The 20,286-nt window shown below is 35.8% G+C and overlaps 1 protein-coding gene across 3 annotated transcripts in view; it reads left to right on the top strand.

Annotated features, from left to right (window-relative positions):
• The first annotated feature begins 1,513 nt into the window (after positions 1–1,513).
• LOC106650717 (protein unzipped) overlaps positions 1,514–20,286 on the top strand; it is a 43,495-nt gene continuing 24,722 nt past the window's right edge. For all 3 annotated transcript variants that reach the window (XM_023461652.1, XM_023461654.1, XM_023461653.1), the window contains exon 1: positions 1,514–1,833. In XM_023461652.1, the coding sequence (XP_023317420.1) occupies positions 1,544–1,833 (290 nt within the window). In that variant the 5' untranslated portion in view covers positions 1,514–1,543. The remainder of the gene's footprint in view (positions 1,834–20,286) is intronic.

Below are 20,286 nucleotides of genomic sequence, written 5' to 3'. Positions count from 1 at the left end.
TCGACACGTAGGCTCATAGTTTTTATACACGTAGACACACGTCCATCGTGTCAGTCCATAAGCCCTCTTTCCAGAAGCCGATTAGTCGACTGGCCTTGGTGCCTCTAATGTCCTCTAGGCTCAGGAATGCGTCTCCGAACCATTTTCGTCTCCTTTCGGCAGCCGCGTCGCACGCTGTGAGCAGGTGTAGGGGCATCTCCTCGTCCACCCTGCACCATCTGCATGTGCTGTTCGATACGAGACCGATCTTGTGACCTTCAAGGCCACATGGTTTCATACCTTAGGTGCCCATGACCCGTAATAATATATGTCATGAGTCTTGTGTATTCCCTTCCCCGGTTATGAGCCTGCCGCAACCAGTCGCTGTTAGGCTCAGGGCCCAACATTAACTTTGCTTGACGGCAGCCCATGGCTGTGCTCCACCATTCTCTGTGTTTTCCTTCGGTCCACTCTATGATGGTGCGCCTGATTTGGCTTCTTGCCAGCCCTATAATTGGTTCAGGCCCTTCTGGGACATTTCTTGATAATCTGGACCTTGTCTTTAGCTGCCAGTGCCCTCAGGGCTTCCTTGCACTCCCAGATCAGCTTCGAGGTTACTGTCTGGGAGTCCAGCTCCCTGATGGCTGCCTGACTGGCAGAGCAAATGCTTATGCGTTTGTTCTCTGTTGCAAGTTCGGCCATTCTGTATGAGCACACCAGAATGTCCATAATCTCTATTTGGAATATCGTGGCCAGCCGACCGAGGGGCATAAAACTGCCCCGACCGTCAGCTCGCCTGTAGTACCCTGCTTCAGATAGCTCCAGGTGCTTGGTAAACTGTCCTTTCTTGATGGGAATATGGTTTACCATACTGGCTCTTTAACTATGTGGGCCGTCATCCGGTCACCCCTCATACAGAGGATTGGATCGTTAAGCAGCTCCAACCTGGTATGCCTCGTACCGTGTTTCCACAGTCCAAGTGACCTGAGGCGATGTGCTGCGTTAACAGCCACTGCTGCCAGCATAATCTGTCATTTTATCATATATATTAATGAATAAATGTGTATATGTGGCTGGCAAATTGTGTATAACTAATTAAAAAATCTGAAAGTGCTTGCGTTTGTAACCAAACATCTACTGAACAAAATGACACTCCTAAGACCATGATTGAATCATCGTTTCTAGCTTGATCCTACGGCACAGGTGTACTCTCAGGGCTGTGGGTCTGCTTCGTCAAGGAGGTTTCTATGGTGACTGGGACCTCAATTATCATATTCCAGAGTGAAAAACATTGGAAATAGAATGAAAAAAACACAGTTTTCTCTGTATTGTTTCAAAGAAATTTTTTTCTCAATTGTTAATTAATTTTTTATAAATGTCGCTTTAAGGTACCTTTCCCACCTTAATAAGTTAGTTTATAAAAATAGATGGTCTGTGAGATCGCTTTTTTTCATAAAATACTTATTGAAATTCAAAATGATCACAAATTTTTTAAATTAGAAAATGTTTTTTTATACAGAACGGACAAGAAAGATCAGCAAAAAATGGTGAGATTTTAGTAGAAATGGAACCCCTATCATATAATCTTCAAAATGTTAGATTGAACTTTATCAAAATGAAAGTTATTAAAAAGTGGTCATTCCAAGTCGGTCAAATTACTCTTCAAAATGAAAATAGAGAAACTTTAAAATTCAGTGAATCGATGAACTATTCTTATGAGCATCATAGTTATTGGGGACAAGGCAATGGTATGCTCAAAGGTCTCAATACTAGTATAACTTTACGAAATAAAACGCGATTACCAAATATCAATTGGGGTATTAAAATGCAAATCTTACAAAATGATATTTATAGGTAGGTATACTTTTATAACAGATTATATCTTTTTGATATGCATTACGTTTTGCTAAATTTTATTTTATTTATTTTAAAAGTCTTCGTTTTTCCATGGCTCACGAAAGGCTATAATTTTTGTAAAAATAAAAGAAAATGGAATTTTTTTATTTATTAAGAAATATTTCCAACTGCTCAAATCTTTTTTTAAAATGCTGAATTTGAGACTTTATTCATAGCTACAAATGTTGAATTTCATAAGTGATTTCTTTGATTTTAAAAATGATTATAATTCTTATTATATCTATGATCTTTTGGAAATTTTGTACAAGAATGAAAAAAAATTCTTAATCTTTTGCGAGTCAAAAATGAAACACCTGCATATACACTGCCGTTCAAGCACTTTTGCCATACCTAAGTAAAAAATGAGTAAACTTCAAAGTGTTATAGCTTAGTCAATAAAGGTCGTATCAGGATTTTATTTTAATAATACCATTTGAAAGGTTTCTTAACGTCCTTTCTAACCATATGAATCAGTATCAGGATTATTCATTTATTCACTTATTGTCGTTAACAATTAACAAGTCGAAAAAAAAATTTTTTTTCTGATCTATGCTATTTCTGCTATCAGTTAAGGGCTCAAATGAGGCTTAAACTCGAAAAAAATTCGAAAATTTTTTTATTTCATATTCTAAAAGGAAATTTTCTCAGCTTTCCAAATATTTAGTCAGAATTTCAAAATTCGAATTTTTTCGCTGCATATGGAGCCGTGCATTGTAAAAAATGCAAGCGTAATATTACAGCATTTCCCGATCAAAGCGGTCGACCTTAAGCTTGCTGGGAATCGATCAATATGCGCCAAAAAAAAAAATTTAAAGACATAGATCGATAGATTTTTTCCTCCTTTTTCTAATGGTGCTATTTTAAAAAATCTTAAAAATATTTTTCAAGTTCAAAACATAACAGAAACGTTCATATCAATATTTCACCATGAAACAAATTTTTGCGAATTTTTTAAATAGCACCATTAGAAAGAGGAGGAAAAAGTCTATCGATCTATGTCTTTTAATTTTTTTTTTTACTTATAGAGAACGATTATCAACAAGTTAAAAAGAAGACGCCTTTGAGTAAAAATTGCCCCTTGAAGCGATTAGCCACAACAATTCGAATTTATCTAGCCTAACGCTTTTTTCAAACTATACGGGTGAAATCGAACCTCCAGCCCAACGATAGGGCAAGGGCTCCAAAATTCAAACGATGTTCTGAAAAATATCGTTAAAATAGTTTTAATAGCCTCTACGATTGCGATAATTATTACTTCTTTTTAGTGTATATTAGAATTAGATATAGATTTAGCTTTACAAAATATTATTAGATTAGTTTTTTAAAGTAAATTATATTTTTAAATTCTTTGATCAGTTCAATATTTAGTGGTTAAATTAGATAATAATTACTTATAGTTATAATAGTTACTAATAGTTATTAGATATAGATTTAGCTTTACAAAATATTATTAGATTAGTTTTTAAACATAAATCATAAATTTATAATCTTCGATTAGTTTAATTTTTAGTGGTTCAATTAGATAATAATTACTTGTAGTTATACTTTTATTTTTGGTGCAAATTAAAAATCAAATTAGATATAGATTTAGCCAGTGTTAATAGTGAATCAGTGATTTTTTTTAGTTCAGTTCTTTAGATTTTTTAAACGTATTAGTGTTAGTTTATCGCACAATGGAACCTACACGGACGAGACTTCGGAGTAATCCAGATATCAAAAATTCCACCGGCAGAAACAGAAAATTATGCTTTAAAGGTAATCAGCATACAAAAGCACTGGAGACCCCTCGCTTCGAGAATGCTTAAAAAAGATCTGCTGCTGAAGCCAAATCTCAATTGCAATCTGCATCAGCTTCTAAACTGTAAACTTCATCAGAGACACATGAGCCAGGATTATCTTAGTATCGACTGATAGATATATCTCTATTTTTACCATTCCTGACAGAAAATATAGCATGTAAATGTGGTGGCAAAGTTTCCTTTGAAGAGAGTCAAGGCGGTGGTCTTGGATTTGCTCTTTGCGTCAACTGTGAGAAGGGCCTCAAATCTTCAAAAGTTTCATCTTGTAAAAAAGTTGGGCCTAAGAAAAATGTGTAAGAAGTCAATAGAAGAATTATACTAGCAATGAGAACACTGGGCCATGGTTTAACTGGCATACAAACTCTTTGTGGGCTCTTAGATCTTTATAGAGCTATGGAGCAATCAACGTATGACTCAGTAGTTTCAACCATGAGGAGTGCTGCTGAAAGTGTTGCTGAAGAATCAATGAGTCGAGCAGTCGAAGAAGAAGTGCAGCTAACAAAAAGCAATGATCTGACAGTATCAGGAGATGGTACATGGCGCACACCAGGATTCCCTTCGTTGCAAGGTGCAGCAATGCTCATTGGTCATGGGTCTGGCAAAGTACTGGATGTTATTACTAAGAATACTTATTGCAAATCCTGTCAGACCTCGGAAAAAAAAGACAAAGAGTCATTTGAATATCAAGAATGGTTTGAAGAACATATAAACGAATGCACAGTCAACCATGTAGGAAGTTCTGGTTTAATGGAAGTAAATGGTATAGTGGAGATGTTTCAGAGAGCAGAAGATAAATTAAAAGTGCGTTATAAGAATTATATTGGAGACGGAGACTGTAAGGTGTACAAAAAAATATCTCTGATGAAACCATTTGGTAAAAATTTCATAGTGGAAAAGAAGGAGGACATAAACCATGTTGGAAAAAGAATGGGCACCCAATTGAGAAACAGAAAGAAACAGTTAGGAAAAAAATTACTTACAGACAATAAACCCATTGGTGGAAAAGGACGTCTAACTGGAAAAGTCATTGACCAACTTTCCTCACTGTACACTAAGGCCATTCGAGAACAAAAAACAGTGACAGCTATGCATAATGCCTTATGGGCCACATTGAAGCACAAGCGATCCACTGATGCGGATCCACAACATGAACTTTGCCCTGTTGGTCCTTTATCATGGTGTGCTTGGCAGAGAGCAAAATTTGGAGGCTCTTTGAACACATTTCAACACAATCGCCAAAATAATCTACCACCTGTTGTTATGGATGAAATCAAAGACATTTACACAGCTCTAACTGATGAACAATTGCTTCAGAGATGTATTGGAACCAATTCACAAAACTCCAATGAGTCGTTTAATCATATATTGTGGAAATACGTTCCAAAGAAGCTGTGGAGTGGTGGAAAAATTTTGGAGATTGGTGCTTATATGGCTGTTGGCTCTTTCAATGATGGTAAACAATCTCTTCTAGCGTTGATGAAAAAGTTAGATGTTGAACCAGGTGCAGCAGCCATAAAATATGCCAGCCAAGCTGATGCCAAGAGAATTTATCATTCTGAGTATCAGAACAATCACTCGACAAAAGAAGCAAGAACAGCAAAGCGTCAAAGAAGGCACAGCCCATCTGATGACAGTTATATACCCGGTGGACATTGATATCACTGTTTTGATACACTGCAAGAAGTAATTTATTATTTATAATTACACAAGAAATTTGTTATGCCAAGCTATGAAAATATGTATACTTACAAGTCAACTCTTCAATCATTGCAGGAGACTTCATCATTTATGCCTTGTTGTGTATATTTACAACTGCCTTCCATGCGTAGATAACCTGAAAAGAAAGCCACTAAGTAAACAGAGTTTGATGAGATTTGTTAATGTTATGAACATGTAATACTTATCTGATATCGTTCCTGTTGAAATGCCTCCTACGTGCACGTAAAATAAATGTATGTATATACTTTCACAGTAAAAATTTATGCAAATAAACGCGTGCGTCTTCTCAGATGCTAATAATGTTAAACACGTGTTGATTTATTTATAGGTAGAGTGCGCCGACCAACAGGTGGAGCGAGAGAGACAGAAAATGCAGTTGACAGATTTTATATTCTGCTATACGAGTATACATGACATGATGTATACATAAGAAAGTGATCAAAAAACTATACTTATGTGAGCTTTATATTTTATGTTTTTTATTCCAGTTCATTTCATGTAAATATCAAATAATAATAATTCAACTTTGTATTATTCTATTGTTTTAATAACAAAACTATTTTAAATTCAAAATAATCAGTTGTATATTTTTTATGTGTTTAATTAGTTTATTCCATTAAGTGCTTATGTAGCAAGAATGAATTGAATTGGTGACATATTAGATGGTTTATCATCCTTTTTTACCTCAGAATATGTGTGAAATAGTGTTTTTGAAAGTGTAAGCACCCTAGGTAAACTTTTATCACTTATAAGCAAGATTAAAGAATTATCATAGAATAATTACTTCTTTTGCTTATTCTGACAAGTTAGAATTTTCAATATTTTAAGCTGTTTGTCGTAAGATCACCAGTGAACCGTTTATCCTACAGGTCCCAGATTTTTCTCACTTGTTCAGGACACATCAGGGCACAAACGCAACCTCAAGCTAAGTAATTGGACCCATATAATTGATTTTGCACCCATTTACATATATTAAATCAAAAAAATTAAAATAAATTGATAAATAAAAGTCAGATACTTAGTTATATAATGATGCCTGGTGCATCTGGCACTTAGCCTGAGGTTGCGATTATAGCCAAGGTTTCTACCAACAAAATGAGCTTAAGTAGATAAAAAAATATTCGCCTGATCAACCTGTATCTTACGACAATCCCTTACGCGTTAAAAATTCAAGTTCTTTACTTATATTTGGCCCTGGCAGAGATGAATTCAATTTTTTGGGTACTTTAGGGTAAAAACATGTTCATTGGGGAGTGAAAAAACATGAAAAAAAGTTGCAAGTGTCAAATATCTTGAAAAAAGTTTTGCCATCACTTTTAAGATTTTATACTTTTAAGCCCCCTTTGAGCCCTTAAGTAAGGCGTGCAGATCCGAACCTTAGGTAACCCTGCACAAACACTGAAGCACAATTTTTTTTTTAATTTTACGTTTTTTTTGTGACCTCCATCATGAATTTACTGATTGTAAGTGACCTATAAGATCGATTACTTCGCCCGAGGCTGTGACCGTAACCATTGGTGTTCTGAAGGAGTCGACCCTGGTGCTATAACTCAATCGGTACGCTCTGAATGTTACGACAACTGAGGTGCACTTTGTAAAAAAGTAAAACGCCAGAAAACGCAAAAGAAGAAAAAATTTAACACGCAAAGTATACAAAAATGGCTCACGGAAACAGCTGTATCTCAGTGAATGATCAAAATTTTGAAGTTTCGAAATATGCAATGAAAAGGGGACAAAAAATCCTACTCGAAAATGAAATAAAAATTTTTTCGATTTTAAGCCCACTTTGAGCCCTTAAATTGTCCTACGTACATTTTTCACGAAGATTCGGCCGTTTACTGAACTACAGTATTTTTTGAAATTCCAAAATTTTCATAAGTCAAAACCATGAATGTTATAAGAATCTGATCCATAACTATTAATTCGTATTCTAAGTACAAAAACAAACAATTTTTGTGCATACGATTTTTTCCAATCTTATTTACAAAGCCATGTACGTATAAATGAAAATAAAATTGAAAAATGAAAATAATTATTTCTATCCAGTTAAACACTCTATCTTTGCGAGAAATGCACGTAGGACAAATTTAAGGGGTAACGCCACTTTGTGACTCTCAAAAAAACGATTTTTTTTTTGCATAAAGAGATCTCTTGGGGTGTGCAGAATGATGTCAAATTAGTTTTATAGTCGAGACGAAGTTATAAGATGCTTGGTTTTCAATTTGAGTGGAAGGGTCTTTACGAACATATTTTTGCAAAATCAGCGAATTTCAATAAATTTAGTATTTTTTCTATTCAAACACTGTCGCTAAAATTTCAAGTAAGTAATTATTGTACGAGTGAAAAGTGGCTTTTAATATGTAAAACGACCTGTAGAGGTTGCAATTTTTTTCCAATACTATGAACATTCACTTGCCAACTTAATAGTTATAATGGATTTTTGAGAATTTCGTATAAAAAAAACTTTAAACGCGTTTTTTTTGAAAGAACATTTTTCGGCACTGGTAGAACGATATCTCGAAAAATATTGAACCGATTGAGCTGAAATTTGAACTGAAGCTTCAAAATAAGATTACTAAGGGAAGAACGTAGGATTTTTCCGATAAGTTAATTATTTTAATTTTTATAAACAATATTCGGAGGGAATTTTCTTGAATTTTTGAAGCTTCTTTTTAGAAACACGCAATTCTCACAATTTTTAATTTTGAGCTAAAATCCTACGTACTTCCCTAGAAAAAGCATTTAACTACAAGACCTTTTTTAATATTTTGTTCTAGATACCATAAAAGTCGAGAAAGCTTTCCGCCGGTCAAAAAATCACTATTTTGTAAAATTGTGATATCTTCACCATTTTGTGACTAAAACTAATAAAAAAATTTTTTTTTATACTTCATTGATGTAATATTAGTCCTCAAAGTCTCAAATTAAAGTTTTCATCGTGGCCCCCACAAAAAATTTGTAAATTCTAGCAATTTTCCAAAATCCTAGAGTGGTGTTACCCCTTAAGTTAAACACATTTAAGGGGGGGGGGGGTGTTTGGGTTACTTCCAAAATTAACAAGACAAAGTGAATGAAAGAAAAAAACTTTATTTTATGCTATTCAACTTTGTGTACAAGCTCTGCACTAGGGTGGTCCACTTTTTCAAAAATTTTTTGTATCTCGGGGGATCCATCGGAATCAGAAAGTTTGAGGTCTAAAATGAATTTTCCCGTAAACTAGAACTCAAAAAAATGATTTTAGATGGTGTCGATGGATTTTTGAAGTTTAAAAACGCGCTCTTGAAAAGAAGCAAAATCGGGCTATCATTCGATTTATTTCAAACACTGTTTAGAGTGTAAAAATAATCTTGACAATACATTTTCTTATGTGTTTTTGTCTGCAGAATCGAATGCCGTAGTCAGTTTTGACCTAGGAGCACAATTTTATTCAAAAAAATACACTTTTTCGCTAATTCCGCATAGTTCATTTTCGAGCGAGTGGCAAATGAACAGAAAAAATCTAGAAAATTTTTTGACACCACCAAAGTTTAGGATTTTTTATGACAAATCCAATGATATGAATGAGTATACACTTTGAAATTATTTTAATGCAGAAAGATACAACTTTATCCCAAAAAACGACATTACGAAAAATTGAAAAATCGGAAAGTGTATTAGTTTCTTCCAGGAAATGGCTAAGTAGAATCAACTATGGAAAAAATTGCATGAAACTATCTGATAGATTTTTTTCTCACCTTTCCAACGCCGGTTTCAGAAGTTAAAAATTCGCAAGATTCGCTGAGATACAGCTATTTTTGTACGATGCATTTTTTAGCTTAAATTCTGCTTCACAGGTTTTTTAATGAATAGAGCTAGCTCAGAATTATTGAATTTTAAGCCTAAAAAATGCATCGTACAAAAATAGCTGTATCTCAGCGAATCTTGCGAATTTTTAACTTCTGAAACCGGCGTTGGAAAGGTGAGAAAAAAATCTATCAGATAGTTTCATGCAATTTTTTCCATAGTTGATTCTACTTAGCCATTTTCTGGAAGAAACTAATACCCTTTTCGATTTTTCAATTTTTCGTAATGTCGTTTTTTGGGATAAAGTTGTATTTTTCTGCATTAAAATAATTTCAAAGTGTATACTAATTTATACCATTGGATTCGTCATAAAAAATCCTAAACTTTGGTAGTGTCAAAAAATTTTCTAGATTTTTTCTGTTCATTTGCCACTCGCTCGAAAATGAACTTTGCGGAATTTGCGAAAAAGAACGATCGAAAAAGTGTATTTTTTTGAATGAAATTGTGCTCCTAGGTCAAAACTGACGACGGCATTCGATTCTGCAGACAAAAGCACATAAGAAAATGTATTGTTAAGATTATTTTTACACTCTAAACAGAGTTTGAAATAAATCGAATTATAGCCCGATTTTGCTTCTTTTTAAGAGCGCGTTTTTAAACTTCAAAAATCCATCGACACCATCTAAAATCATTTTTTTGAGTTCTAGTTTACGGGAAAATTCATTTTAGACCTCAAACTTTCTGATTCCGATGGATCCCCCGAGATACAAAAAATTTTTGAAAAAGTGCTCCACCCTACTCTGCACTCTTCGGAGTCTGTAACCCGTCTACCGATCATCTACAAGAAAAACAGCCAACAAAACGAAGCGCGCTCATAGCAATGCATATAAACAAATTATTTTGTCTCGAGCTTGCATAGCAAACATGCCTATGCTCATAGCTACTACCTACTACTTGTTTCATCATCAGATGAAACAATGATTCTGTGGCCCCAGAAGCTTCCGCCCTCTGTGCGCACGCAAAGTAACTATAATTATGAGCCTATACGCTCACCACAATACGAACAAGCTCGAAACGTATAAAATAACATCAGACATAAGGTTGAGACCGGAACAGGGGGTATGGTCCTGACCTCGAAAAATTTTGATTTTTTTTTATTGTTTTATTTGATTGTTTATACTTTCAAGCGTACTCTGTGAACATTTCAGCCCAATCCGAGCAAAATTGACGAAAATATTGAACTTTTAATTAGATTACTATATGTCATCTGTGGCATTTCACGTCAATTCATTTTGTTCAGAAAACTCGTTATAAATAAAAAAATTTTCGGAAAAATCGAAATATCTCGACGTCAATACCTGCTCAAAGGGTTTATTAAGATCTGTGCAAATTTTCAAAAGGATCGGTTGAATCCTTTTTGAGTGACGTTCCTCGCCGATTTGAAAAATCTTGACGTATAATGTTGTATCTTTGAACTGCGATTCCTCGAAATGACATTTTTCAAATCGGTGAGGAATGTCACTCAAAAAGTATTCAACCGATCGTTTTGAAAATTTGCACAGTTCTTTATAAACCCTTTGAGCAGGTACTGACGTCGAGATATTTCGATTTTTCCTAAAATTTTTTTGTTTATAACAACTTTTCCGAAAAAAAGGTCGATTTTTCATGTCTGGACGCAATTTTAACGTTTTTTTTTAACTTCAAAATTACGTCAAATTCGAAAAATCACTATAATTCAACAAACTCTACGTCAGTACCTGATAAAACTCATAAACTAATGAAGTAATTTTGCATTTCTCGTTTCAGATGATTCTGTGAAAAGTTACGTTCCTCACCAGAATTTTCACGACTTTTTCGTAGATTTGCTCTCAAAGGTCCAAAAATGAAAATTTTTTTATGAAATTTTCACAAAATACTCTCGAAGTCATGTTCTTTCACATGTACATTGTAGAGATAAATTTTTTTTTTTTACTAGTAAAAAAAAAATTGAAAAAATTAAAAANCCCCCCCCCCCCCCCCTCCTTAAAGGTCTTGTCAAAACCTACAAATTGATCAGAATTGGCTCAGAATGTTTCTACAAGTCTTCTTACTAAACTGATAGCAGAAATTGCATAGACCAGAAAAAAAATTTTTTTTCAACTTGTTAATTGTTAACGACAATAAGTGAATAAATGAATAATCCTGATACTAATTCATATGGTTAGAAAGGGCGTTAAAAACCTTTCAAATGTTATTATTAAAATCCTGATACGACCGTTATTGACTGACTTATGACACTTTGAAGTTTACTCATTTTTTACTTCGGAATGGCAAAAGTGATTGAACGGCAGTGTACGTAATATGATTGTATTGGCGTCATTGTCACTTGCATGTAGAAGTTTCATTTTTCCCCTTTGTCAGAGAATCTACTATTCCAAAAATGGAAGTTAGTGAATGGGAACCATCAAAATCATAGCTGGTGACTGCTACATCAACTCACTTTTCCACATCCATTGTCCGAGCTTGCATAAAGATGCCTCATTGCGCTTTGATTGACACCTTGAAACATTCAGCGAGAAGGCATCTAGAGTGACAGAAACCCTCATATGATTCATGTTCATCACTAGAGGACTCAGCTATAGTAGCAGGAGGAAACTAGAGAAAATTTTGTTGATGCTATTTTACTGAATGGAGCATCCATGTGGAGTAGTGCAACGAAGACGCAGATACTGACATTGACAAACCTGTCTGTGTATTGTCATTGACTACCCACACTGCGTCCTCGCAAGTATACTACCCTAGGTCCTACTTGCAGAGTTTGCCTGGCTCTACCAACGTCGCCATAAGGGTGTGAAAAACGATGAGTGCCTGGAGCCGCTGTAAGGAGATGTCAGGAGCAGTGGAATCGGTCTCTGCACAGAGCCAATGAACACACTGGCTGATCACAAATATCAGAAAATGGGTGTAGAGTAATATAGTTTGTAACGAATATATTATTCGTTAGACTCTCTCCCGGCAATCGCTATTAAATTTAATAATTATAAATGTTATGTAATTTTATTTCAGCACGACGGGTCGTCGGCCGACGAGTCGCGGCGCCGTTTGTGTGCGATGAGAGGGGAGAAAGAGATTTTCGGGGCTCGCGCCGATGATTGACAGGCCGCGAACGGAGACTGTTTCGGGCTGTGATACTGCTTACCACGTTAATAGGCATACGCTTGCCTTATTAATTAATTGTAAATTCGCGATTGCAAATTAGATTACCATTCGAGTCACGGTGAATTGTGCAAATGCCTTACGACCCGAGGGTGCCAAGCGAGCCATCCCAATAGGCTGACCGCCGATTGTAAGTACCTGTTCGACTTAAAAAGTAATCTCTCTCTCTTCGCACACTGAGCGGAGCAGCGGCTCGCCGAGATCATGGTCGTGCACCCGTATTCTATCTTTGGCATAAGCCAACTTAATTCATTCCGTTACTTGCCATCGCAGGCTGTTGCCTGATTCAATTGTAATTATTTTGTGTGTCCTTAGCTTTAACATTAAATAAATCGATTTATTGTAAAATGAACAAGTACAACTATTCCCTCAGCTGAACCCAATCTGCTCGTCCGTCCCACGAATCCTACGGATAAACTTCCCGTTATAAGTTAATAACCTTATTACGCAACTCCTGGCCAGGCACAATGCCCAGTCAGCTCCTCGAAAATCTAAAAAGTGTGTGACATCTTCGTGGTGTGTGAATCGGCTACAATATCATCATCACCTTTTATATACTGTGTAAGGAAGTAGTCCAGCACAGGGTCCGACGGTACTCCTTCCTTTTATATTGTATCCTAGAATTCCTTCCACCCGAGAGAGAGGTCGGAAATAAGCGAGCCTAATGGTAGTGCGGATCGGCGCCAATTTATCGATATGCGCCGAATTTGCAGAGAGAGAGAGAGAGAGAGAGAGAGAGCCGTGATCAACGCTAAGTGCGTAGACGGGTCTTGCGCGTGCTGTCTAATCAGCAGACGAAAACCTGTCAAGTGGAAAGGGAGGCCTATGCTGACTGACGAGCCGCCGAGGAGTTGATGAAGCGAACACTCTGTGTTGGACCTCGCGTGAAATAGCTTCGCGCTACCGACCCCTCTCGTGTGGGACCTGCGATGACCAGCGTGTGTGAGAGTGAGTCTGCCATCCTGGAGAGCATCAACATCTGGCTGCCTTCTCGTCTGCCCTCGCTATTTTTGCAGTCTTCGTCAGGCCCAATCAAAAACCAATAAACCATGGAGTCAACGAATGTAAGTCTCTCGATTCTCTCCTGCATATGCGCCATATTATTGTATTCTCAACACGCTCGATCTCTCTCGGTCTCGTCCCCGCCTAGCCCAAACTCACGACCGTCGTATCTACCGAAATAGCCGTGGTGGCCTTTTGCCGTTATTATAATTGTACGGGTGAATGTTTCGTGCCGAGCGAACAATTATCGCATATCATTTGTAATTCTTAGCTTTCTTGTATTTTATATTATTAGGCGTCACTATCGTGACTGGCGCCCTTTTTAATAAATAAGCCTAATTATTATTTATACATTACATGATCGCGTAGATTATTTTTGGCACACCTTTTCTTCGTTCCTCGTTTACAGGACAACGGATATCTCGCCGGACAATTTACTTGCCTCCCGAGGGTAAACTGTTACAACTGAATGTCAGTAGAAAACTCAGAAATAAAAGAGAGTTGATTCAATTAAATTGAAGGGAGTTTTTCATGTTTTTGCTTGAAAGCATGTATCAAATTTTTAAAATGAAACACCTGATATCGAAAATGTTGAATTGCGGCGTATATTGCGAGTAATTCCCGATAATAAGCTGGCCACAAAGATTCCTTCGATGACATATTTTTCGAGAAGAAAGAGGCTGCCACGAATTGTCGACTAATTTTTTGTAAACAAGCGCCGATAGGGTGACTAGAAGCGTTTGTGAATAAACCTAGATGTGCTCGCATTCAATTGTTAATTTTTTATGAGTTTTCTTCGAGCATCCTGTAGTCCTGCGGTAGGGATGATATTTTGCCAGGATCATCTGAAACCAAAAATGCGACATTTTTTTTAAAGGTTATACCCTTGGTTAGTGATTGATCGAAGGAAAAGAAAAAAAAATGAAATTTGATGAATTGACACGAGTTTGAATGCATTTTTGCCCTGATTTTTAGGCATTTTTCGAATTTTGACCATTTTTCACTACTAAATTTTATTTAAAATAACGAGTTGACCGATCGAAAATCCCTTCGATCAATCACGAGTCAGTACCCTTGAGAGGATCTGTGCAAAATTTCAGCTCAATCGATCGACTCATTCTCGAGAAATCATGCAGCGTTTAAAGTTTTTGTACCGTGATTTGAATGATCTGAATGATTCGAATTGTATATTATAGCGACTTACATCAAATCTTCGATTCCATGTCCATGTATAATTCCTTAGCTTCACCTGCAATTTCTAAAGCATCTTTTTGATGTTGTCGGCGAATAATTCTAGCCTCTCGAGTAGTATCCGAAGCTCTTTGCTCAGCGATCAGCACGCGTTTTTCGTCTTCGCTCCTTGCGTACTCGTGACTGTGCCGACCAAGTTTGATTCCCATACTATACATAATAGCCAGTAAAGCTTCTGTACCTCGATTAAACATACAAGCAGCAGTGTATGCAGCAATTTCAACAATTTTTGAGCCAGCAGGTAATATTTTTGGTGTGATTTTCCAAATAAGCTGATTATAGCTTTCATTGTTGTTCTGTGTGAAATCACCTACACAGAGCTCTAAAAGTTTGTCAGAGCTTAGTTCTTTATAAATTGGTTTGATTGCAGCTAAAACATCATCTGGAAACGGTTTATAATCATGCTTGAATTTCTTCAGAGATTTTTCAGCAAAAGCACGTTGCCACGGACACCAAGACTCAGAACCCTGAGGACATTTTTCATGATGCGGTTGCTCATCCGTTGAACTGTAATGCTCGTATGTGGCTCATATAGCATTTCGCATATTTTCTACTGACTCACAGTTTCTTCTTATCGCTAAACCGTAATACACAGTCAATTTATCGATAAGTTTACCCGTCAGCTTACCTTTACCACCAAGAATTTTTTTTCGAATTATTTTTTTTCTATCTTTTGTTTTTTGTTCTTCGACAGTATTCTTGACCAAATCGCGCAAACGAGTGCCCATTCCTCTTTTGTACATGTCCAACGCATTCTTTTTTGTGTACTTCAAATTTTTCATAAGGTTTAGCGTTTACAACAGTGGAACACGTTTTGAAGTCACCGTCTCCGATGTAGTAAGCATAACGTACTTTATGTAAATCAATAGAACGTTTGAACATAGAAACATAGAACATAGACCATAGAACCATAGACCATAGAACATAGACCTTCATGATTGGCATTACACTTTTTTTTTCAATATGTTCTTGATTCCATTCTTCAAATTCGGCCGTGTCTAGTTTTTTTTCCAGAATTCACATAACTTGCAGTAAGAACTTTTTACTAAAACATCTAAAACTTTTCCTGAATAGTAACCAAATACTGCAGATACACCGAATAATGAAGAAAAGCCATGTTTCTTCCACGTCCCATCAACAGAAACTATAAGGTCTGTAGTTTTTTCTACTTCGTTTTCCTCGAAAGTTAAATTTTGTTCTTCTTTAACCGCCGAAGAAAATATTATGTCGGTGACAGTTTTTGAGCACTCGAGAATATTTTTAACTTAAAAGTCATAAGTAGCTTCACTAACAAAACCACTGCACAAGTCCATAAGACTACAAAATTTTTTACACCCTGCGAGTCCTAAATCTAATATTCTCATAATATATATAAATCTGCGATTAATTTCGTAAGATTTATTACACAGCCCTACAAAAGAAAAAAAAATGTTCAAATCCACCGACCGGACTTAGTGAACTTAATGTTTTTGGGGTCGCTGAATCCGAATCAGGGGTCGGTTTTTCAAGGTTGGCTCATTTTAGAGGTCATTTGAAGGTCAAATAGTGGGAAAAGGGTAAAAAATCTGAAAAAATTCATACATGGGTTTTTGAATATGCTGAATCCAAATTCGAGGTTGGATGACCTTCAGGAGGTCCCTTTCAAGGTCATTTGAAGGTCAAATAATGGGAAAAGGGTAAAAAATCTGAAAAAATTCATACATGTATTTTTGAGGATGCTGAATACAAATCCCCCTGCAAGACAGTGCATTTCCACCGGCATCGTTACCTCGAAAAGCTGATGAGCGGATCATTCTACACATCTCATTTCGGACAGTTGTCACTGACATCAAACTTATCGAGACAGCAGGTAAAGACTAGAAGAGAAAAAGGTGTGTCAGAATGAGAAGTAAGTTAACAGAACCGCATATTTCTCCATATCAATGTCACGAACGAAAACGGTGCATTAATATGAAAAAATATGCCGTTTTATCAATTTACTCCCCATGCCCATCCACCTGGCTCACCTCTACTTTGTCATAAGGATATACTTATAGTGAATTTATTTTTACACTCTCAGACATTGTTTCGCAAAATTTTAAAATGCATTCGTTTTAATCAAAGAAAAATCCATTGATGAGGATTTTTTAAATTTTGTGACCCAATTCTATAGTGCAAAATAAAATAGCCTATATTATATTCACATATAAAGAAGTCCTATAAAAAATTTACCTAAAGCTATGTCAACAAAAATAAGGTAAATTTTATAATAACGAAAGTAAAAATTGATTGTTAAAAAATAGAGATTTTTTTGTTTGCTTTACTGCGGGGAAATAGCTTAGAAAAAATGTAGTCATTCATACCGTATAATATAATATTAACTCTTCTTTATATTTATTGAGAAGGAAAAAAGCAGCTCCTTCCCAGAATGTAAGCTCGCTAAATGTCTCAGACTAAAAAATTAATTCTGTTTTTAAAAACTAAGCACGAACTTCTTCCAATATTTTATCGCATTAAATAAATTTAACATTGAAATGACCTTGAAGGTGACTTAATAGACAAACAATTGATTTTTGGAATTCTCCAACGATCTGTTTAGGCAGTAATTCAAACTCATAATTTTATGAGTGTTGATTTTCCACGGAAGGCTAAGATAGGACGATGATTTTCAAGATGATTTAAAATACGAGACATTTTTCTACGCTAATTTCAAATCTGTGGAGTTGAAAACATCTAAAGATGACTATTTTATCAAAGCCACAATGCAATTTGAATCGTACACGAAGTGAAAAAATTCAACCTCGACCAGGAGTCGAACCTGGAACTCCCCGCCAATAGCCGGCGAGTGCTATACCAGTTTCGCTACCGAGGTCTTGGTTAAATCTATCACTTATTTGTGTACATGAAGATGTTACTTTTATTGATTCAAATTTCTAATTTGTTATGAAGTTACTCGCGTAAAGAATATTAATCGCGTTGTATTGAGAAAGGCCAGTTTCTGATCTATGGCCGGGGTATGAAATAAAAAAATGACCTCTGATTTAGAATGAGCGACCCTAAAAACATAAGTGTGAATTTTTCGGCTATTTTCGTGATAAAATCATTGCTCCTTTTTGGCAAATGTCGATATTTTTATTGAATTCTCGTAGTTTGACCTTCAAGTGACCTTGAAAGTGACCTCCTGAAGGTCATCTGACCTCGGATTTGGATTCAGCATCCTCAAAAACCCATGTATGAATTTTTTCAGATTTTTTACCCTTTTCCCACTATTTGACCTTCAAATGACCTCTAAAATGAGCCAACCTTGAAAAACCGACCCCGGATTCGGATTCAGTGACCCCAAAAACATAAAGTTCACTAGGTCCGGTCGGTAGATTTGAAAATTTTTTTTTTTGCTAGGGCTGTGTTATTGAACCTCGAACATGATGAATTATACCTCGGCTGACACTTTTCACAAATCACCATAATTTTAAAACCTAGACCGATTTTTCCACACTGTTTAAATTCAAGCTTTCCATTACATAATTTTTCTTCTTTATTTTCTTCTTTTACAATTCTTGAACATCTAACGAAAGAAGATAAGATTGAAAAAACCAAGCCAAAGTCAATAATAGCGTACTGCAGACCGGGCTCCTCGGGCACTGTAATTTCATGCTGTTATTGAAATTTTTTACCTAATGAACTATTTGTTGTTACTACTAATTGTTTTTTAGGATTAAAAGGTCTTCTTTTCTTAGGTCTATCTTTTCTTTTACCAGAAGCTTGATTTATTCTTTTTCTCTTGTGTGGATTCATTGTAGGCGAAAAAATAAAAATTTACTTACAACAAAATTTAGTAGCACGTAAATATAATAAACCTTCTATAATGAAGTTATGTGTCACTTGTAACTCTTGACTAGTAAACAATAGCTTTAGCAATAAAGAGAAAGCGATAGATAAGTTAAATATAAATACCTTGTTTACAGCGGGAAAAGCGCGCCCCATGCGTACGGAGAAAGCAAAGTTTACAAAAAAGGCTTACCGCGCGTATCGACCGCGCGCTGTATTCAAATCTCTATACATTTTTTTTCTATTGAATTCTCTATTACTTCGGGAATATTGCTCGAATCTACTTGAAATTTTGTCACAATATTCTTAAAGACATTTACTATCAAATAGAACAATAGAAAAGAATTCTATTTTTCGAAAATTACAAAGCTATGTAACCCCTTAATGTAACGTCGTTTTTAAACCTTTCTATGACTATATTTTGGCTTCTAAGGCTCCTAGAGAGGTAAGATTTTACAGAGAAGCTCCTGTTAACATTGAAAACAAGCCCTGAAACTCTCAGCCCAATCAGTTAATCCGGCGCCTAGAAATTTGGCAAAGATTTCTAACTAAAGCATAAAAATATTGTTTTTACGAATTTCAAGCTTCAGGCTTCATGCGCCACCTAAAGCCATTATTTGTTCGCGCCCAGTTCACGGCTTTTCCCTTTTTGATGTGTAACGTCTTATGGCTTGTTGGGTAGGCTAGTGAATCCGTGAAAAACGAGCGAGCGAGCGAGCGAGCGCGATAATCGTAGGTTTTTAGTCTCAGTAGCGTCTGTTTGCTTCTCGCGCCGTGATTGGTCGACGCTAGGCAGTGTCGAGTGACTGCTAGCTAGCTTCTGCTGCGACACGCACAACTAGCAGTACTCGGCAGTCAGCGCTCATGTCTATGAAACGTACAATGCAGCGTTGTGTGTCTCTGCGTCTCTGTCTCTCGCTTGCGCGTTGCGTTTTTATGCTTGTTGATCGGTCAAATAATAACTCGAATTATTTTATTGTATAGCTTCGCGCACATGTCTACAATCGTAAATCATAAATCGTAGTGTTCTGGTACACTAATTTTTATAAATTTACGTAAATATAACTACAAATTTGTTGGTGAAGGATAGTAATATGTCGAGGCCGCTTGCACGGCCACAGCAACCCCAACCAAACCTTAAGCTCAAAATTATTAAAACTAAATCGAAAATTTGAATTAAACTTGAATTCGTTTTGAAACTGAAGTAATGTAAGTAGAGGCCGCGCAAGCGGCCTCGGCACTCATTAAACGAAATCACAATTAACCCATTAAGTCCCAAGAGGACGTTTTTTCAACCCTTTATTCGTCCACTGAATTTTTGGTAAAAATGGGATCAAAAAATATGCGAGTACCTAATTCTAATGTAAAATTTAATGCCCTTTCAGAATCTGATCTCAGATTTTCGAAAAAATGATTAGGTCAAAAGTTAAACTTGATTTTATAAAAAAAAACGTGATTTTGAAAAAAAATTTTTTTTATTTTTCGACTTTCCAAATGGAAATCATTTGAAATCTCAAGAGTTTCGTGCAAATATCGCGTCCTCGATATCTAAACTGAAAGTTAGTGGGGTACCGATTGAAAAAATTAATGTTTGAACACCAAAAATGGCGGTCGAAACTCGCAAAATTGAATGAAAACTCATAGAATTTTTACTCAAAAATGAAGGACTTGAGAAAAAAGTGTATTTTTTAACTGTATTTTCTTCAATCTAAACCCCACTAACTTTTAGTTTAGGTATCGAGGACGCGATATTTGCACGAAACCCCTAAGATTTCTAATGGTTTTCATTTGGAAATTCGAAAAATAAAAAAAATTTTTTTTTTAAATCATGTTTTTTTGGGTAAAATCAAGTGTA

This window comes from Trichogramma pretiosum, unplaced genomic scaffold, assembly GCF_000599845.2.
Source record: "Trichogramma pretiosum strain Unisexual culture from Peru unplaced genomic scaffold, Tpre_2.0 scaffold4, whole genome shotgun sequence".
Classification (NCBI taxonomy): domain Eukaryota; kingdom Metazoa; phylum Arthropoda; class Insecta; order Hymenoptera; family Trichogrammatidae; genus Trichogramma; species Trichogramma pretiosum.
Note: the sequence above shows the minus strand (reverse complement) of the source record. Positions and strands in the feature narration are given on the sequence as shown.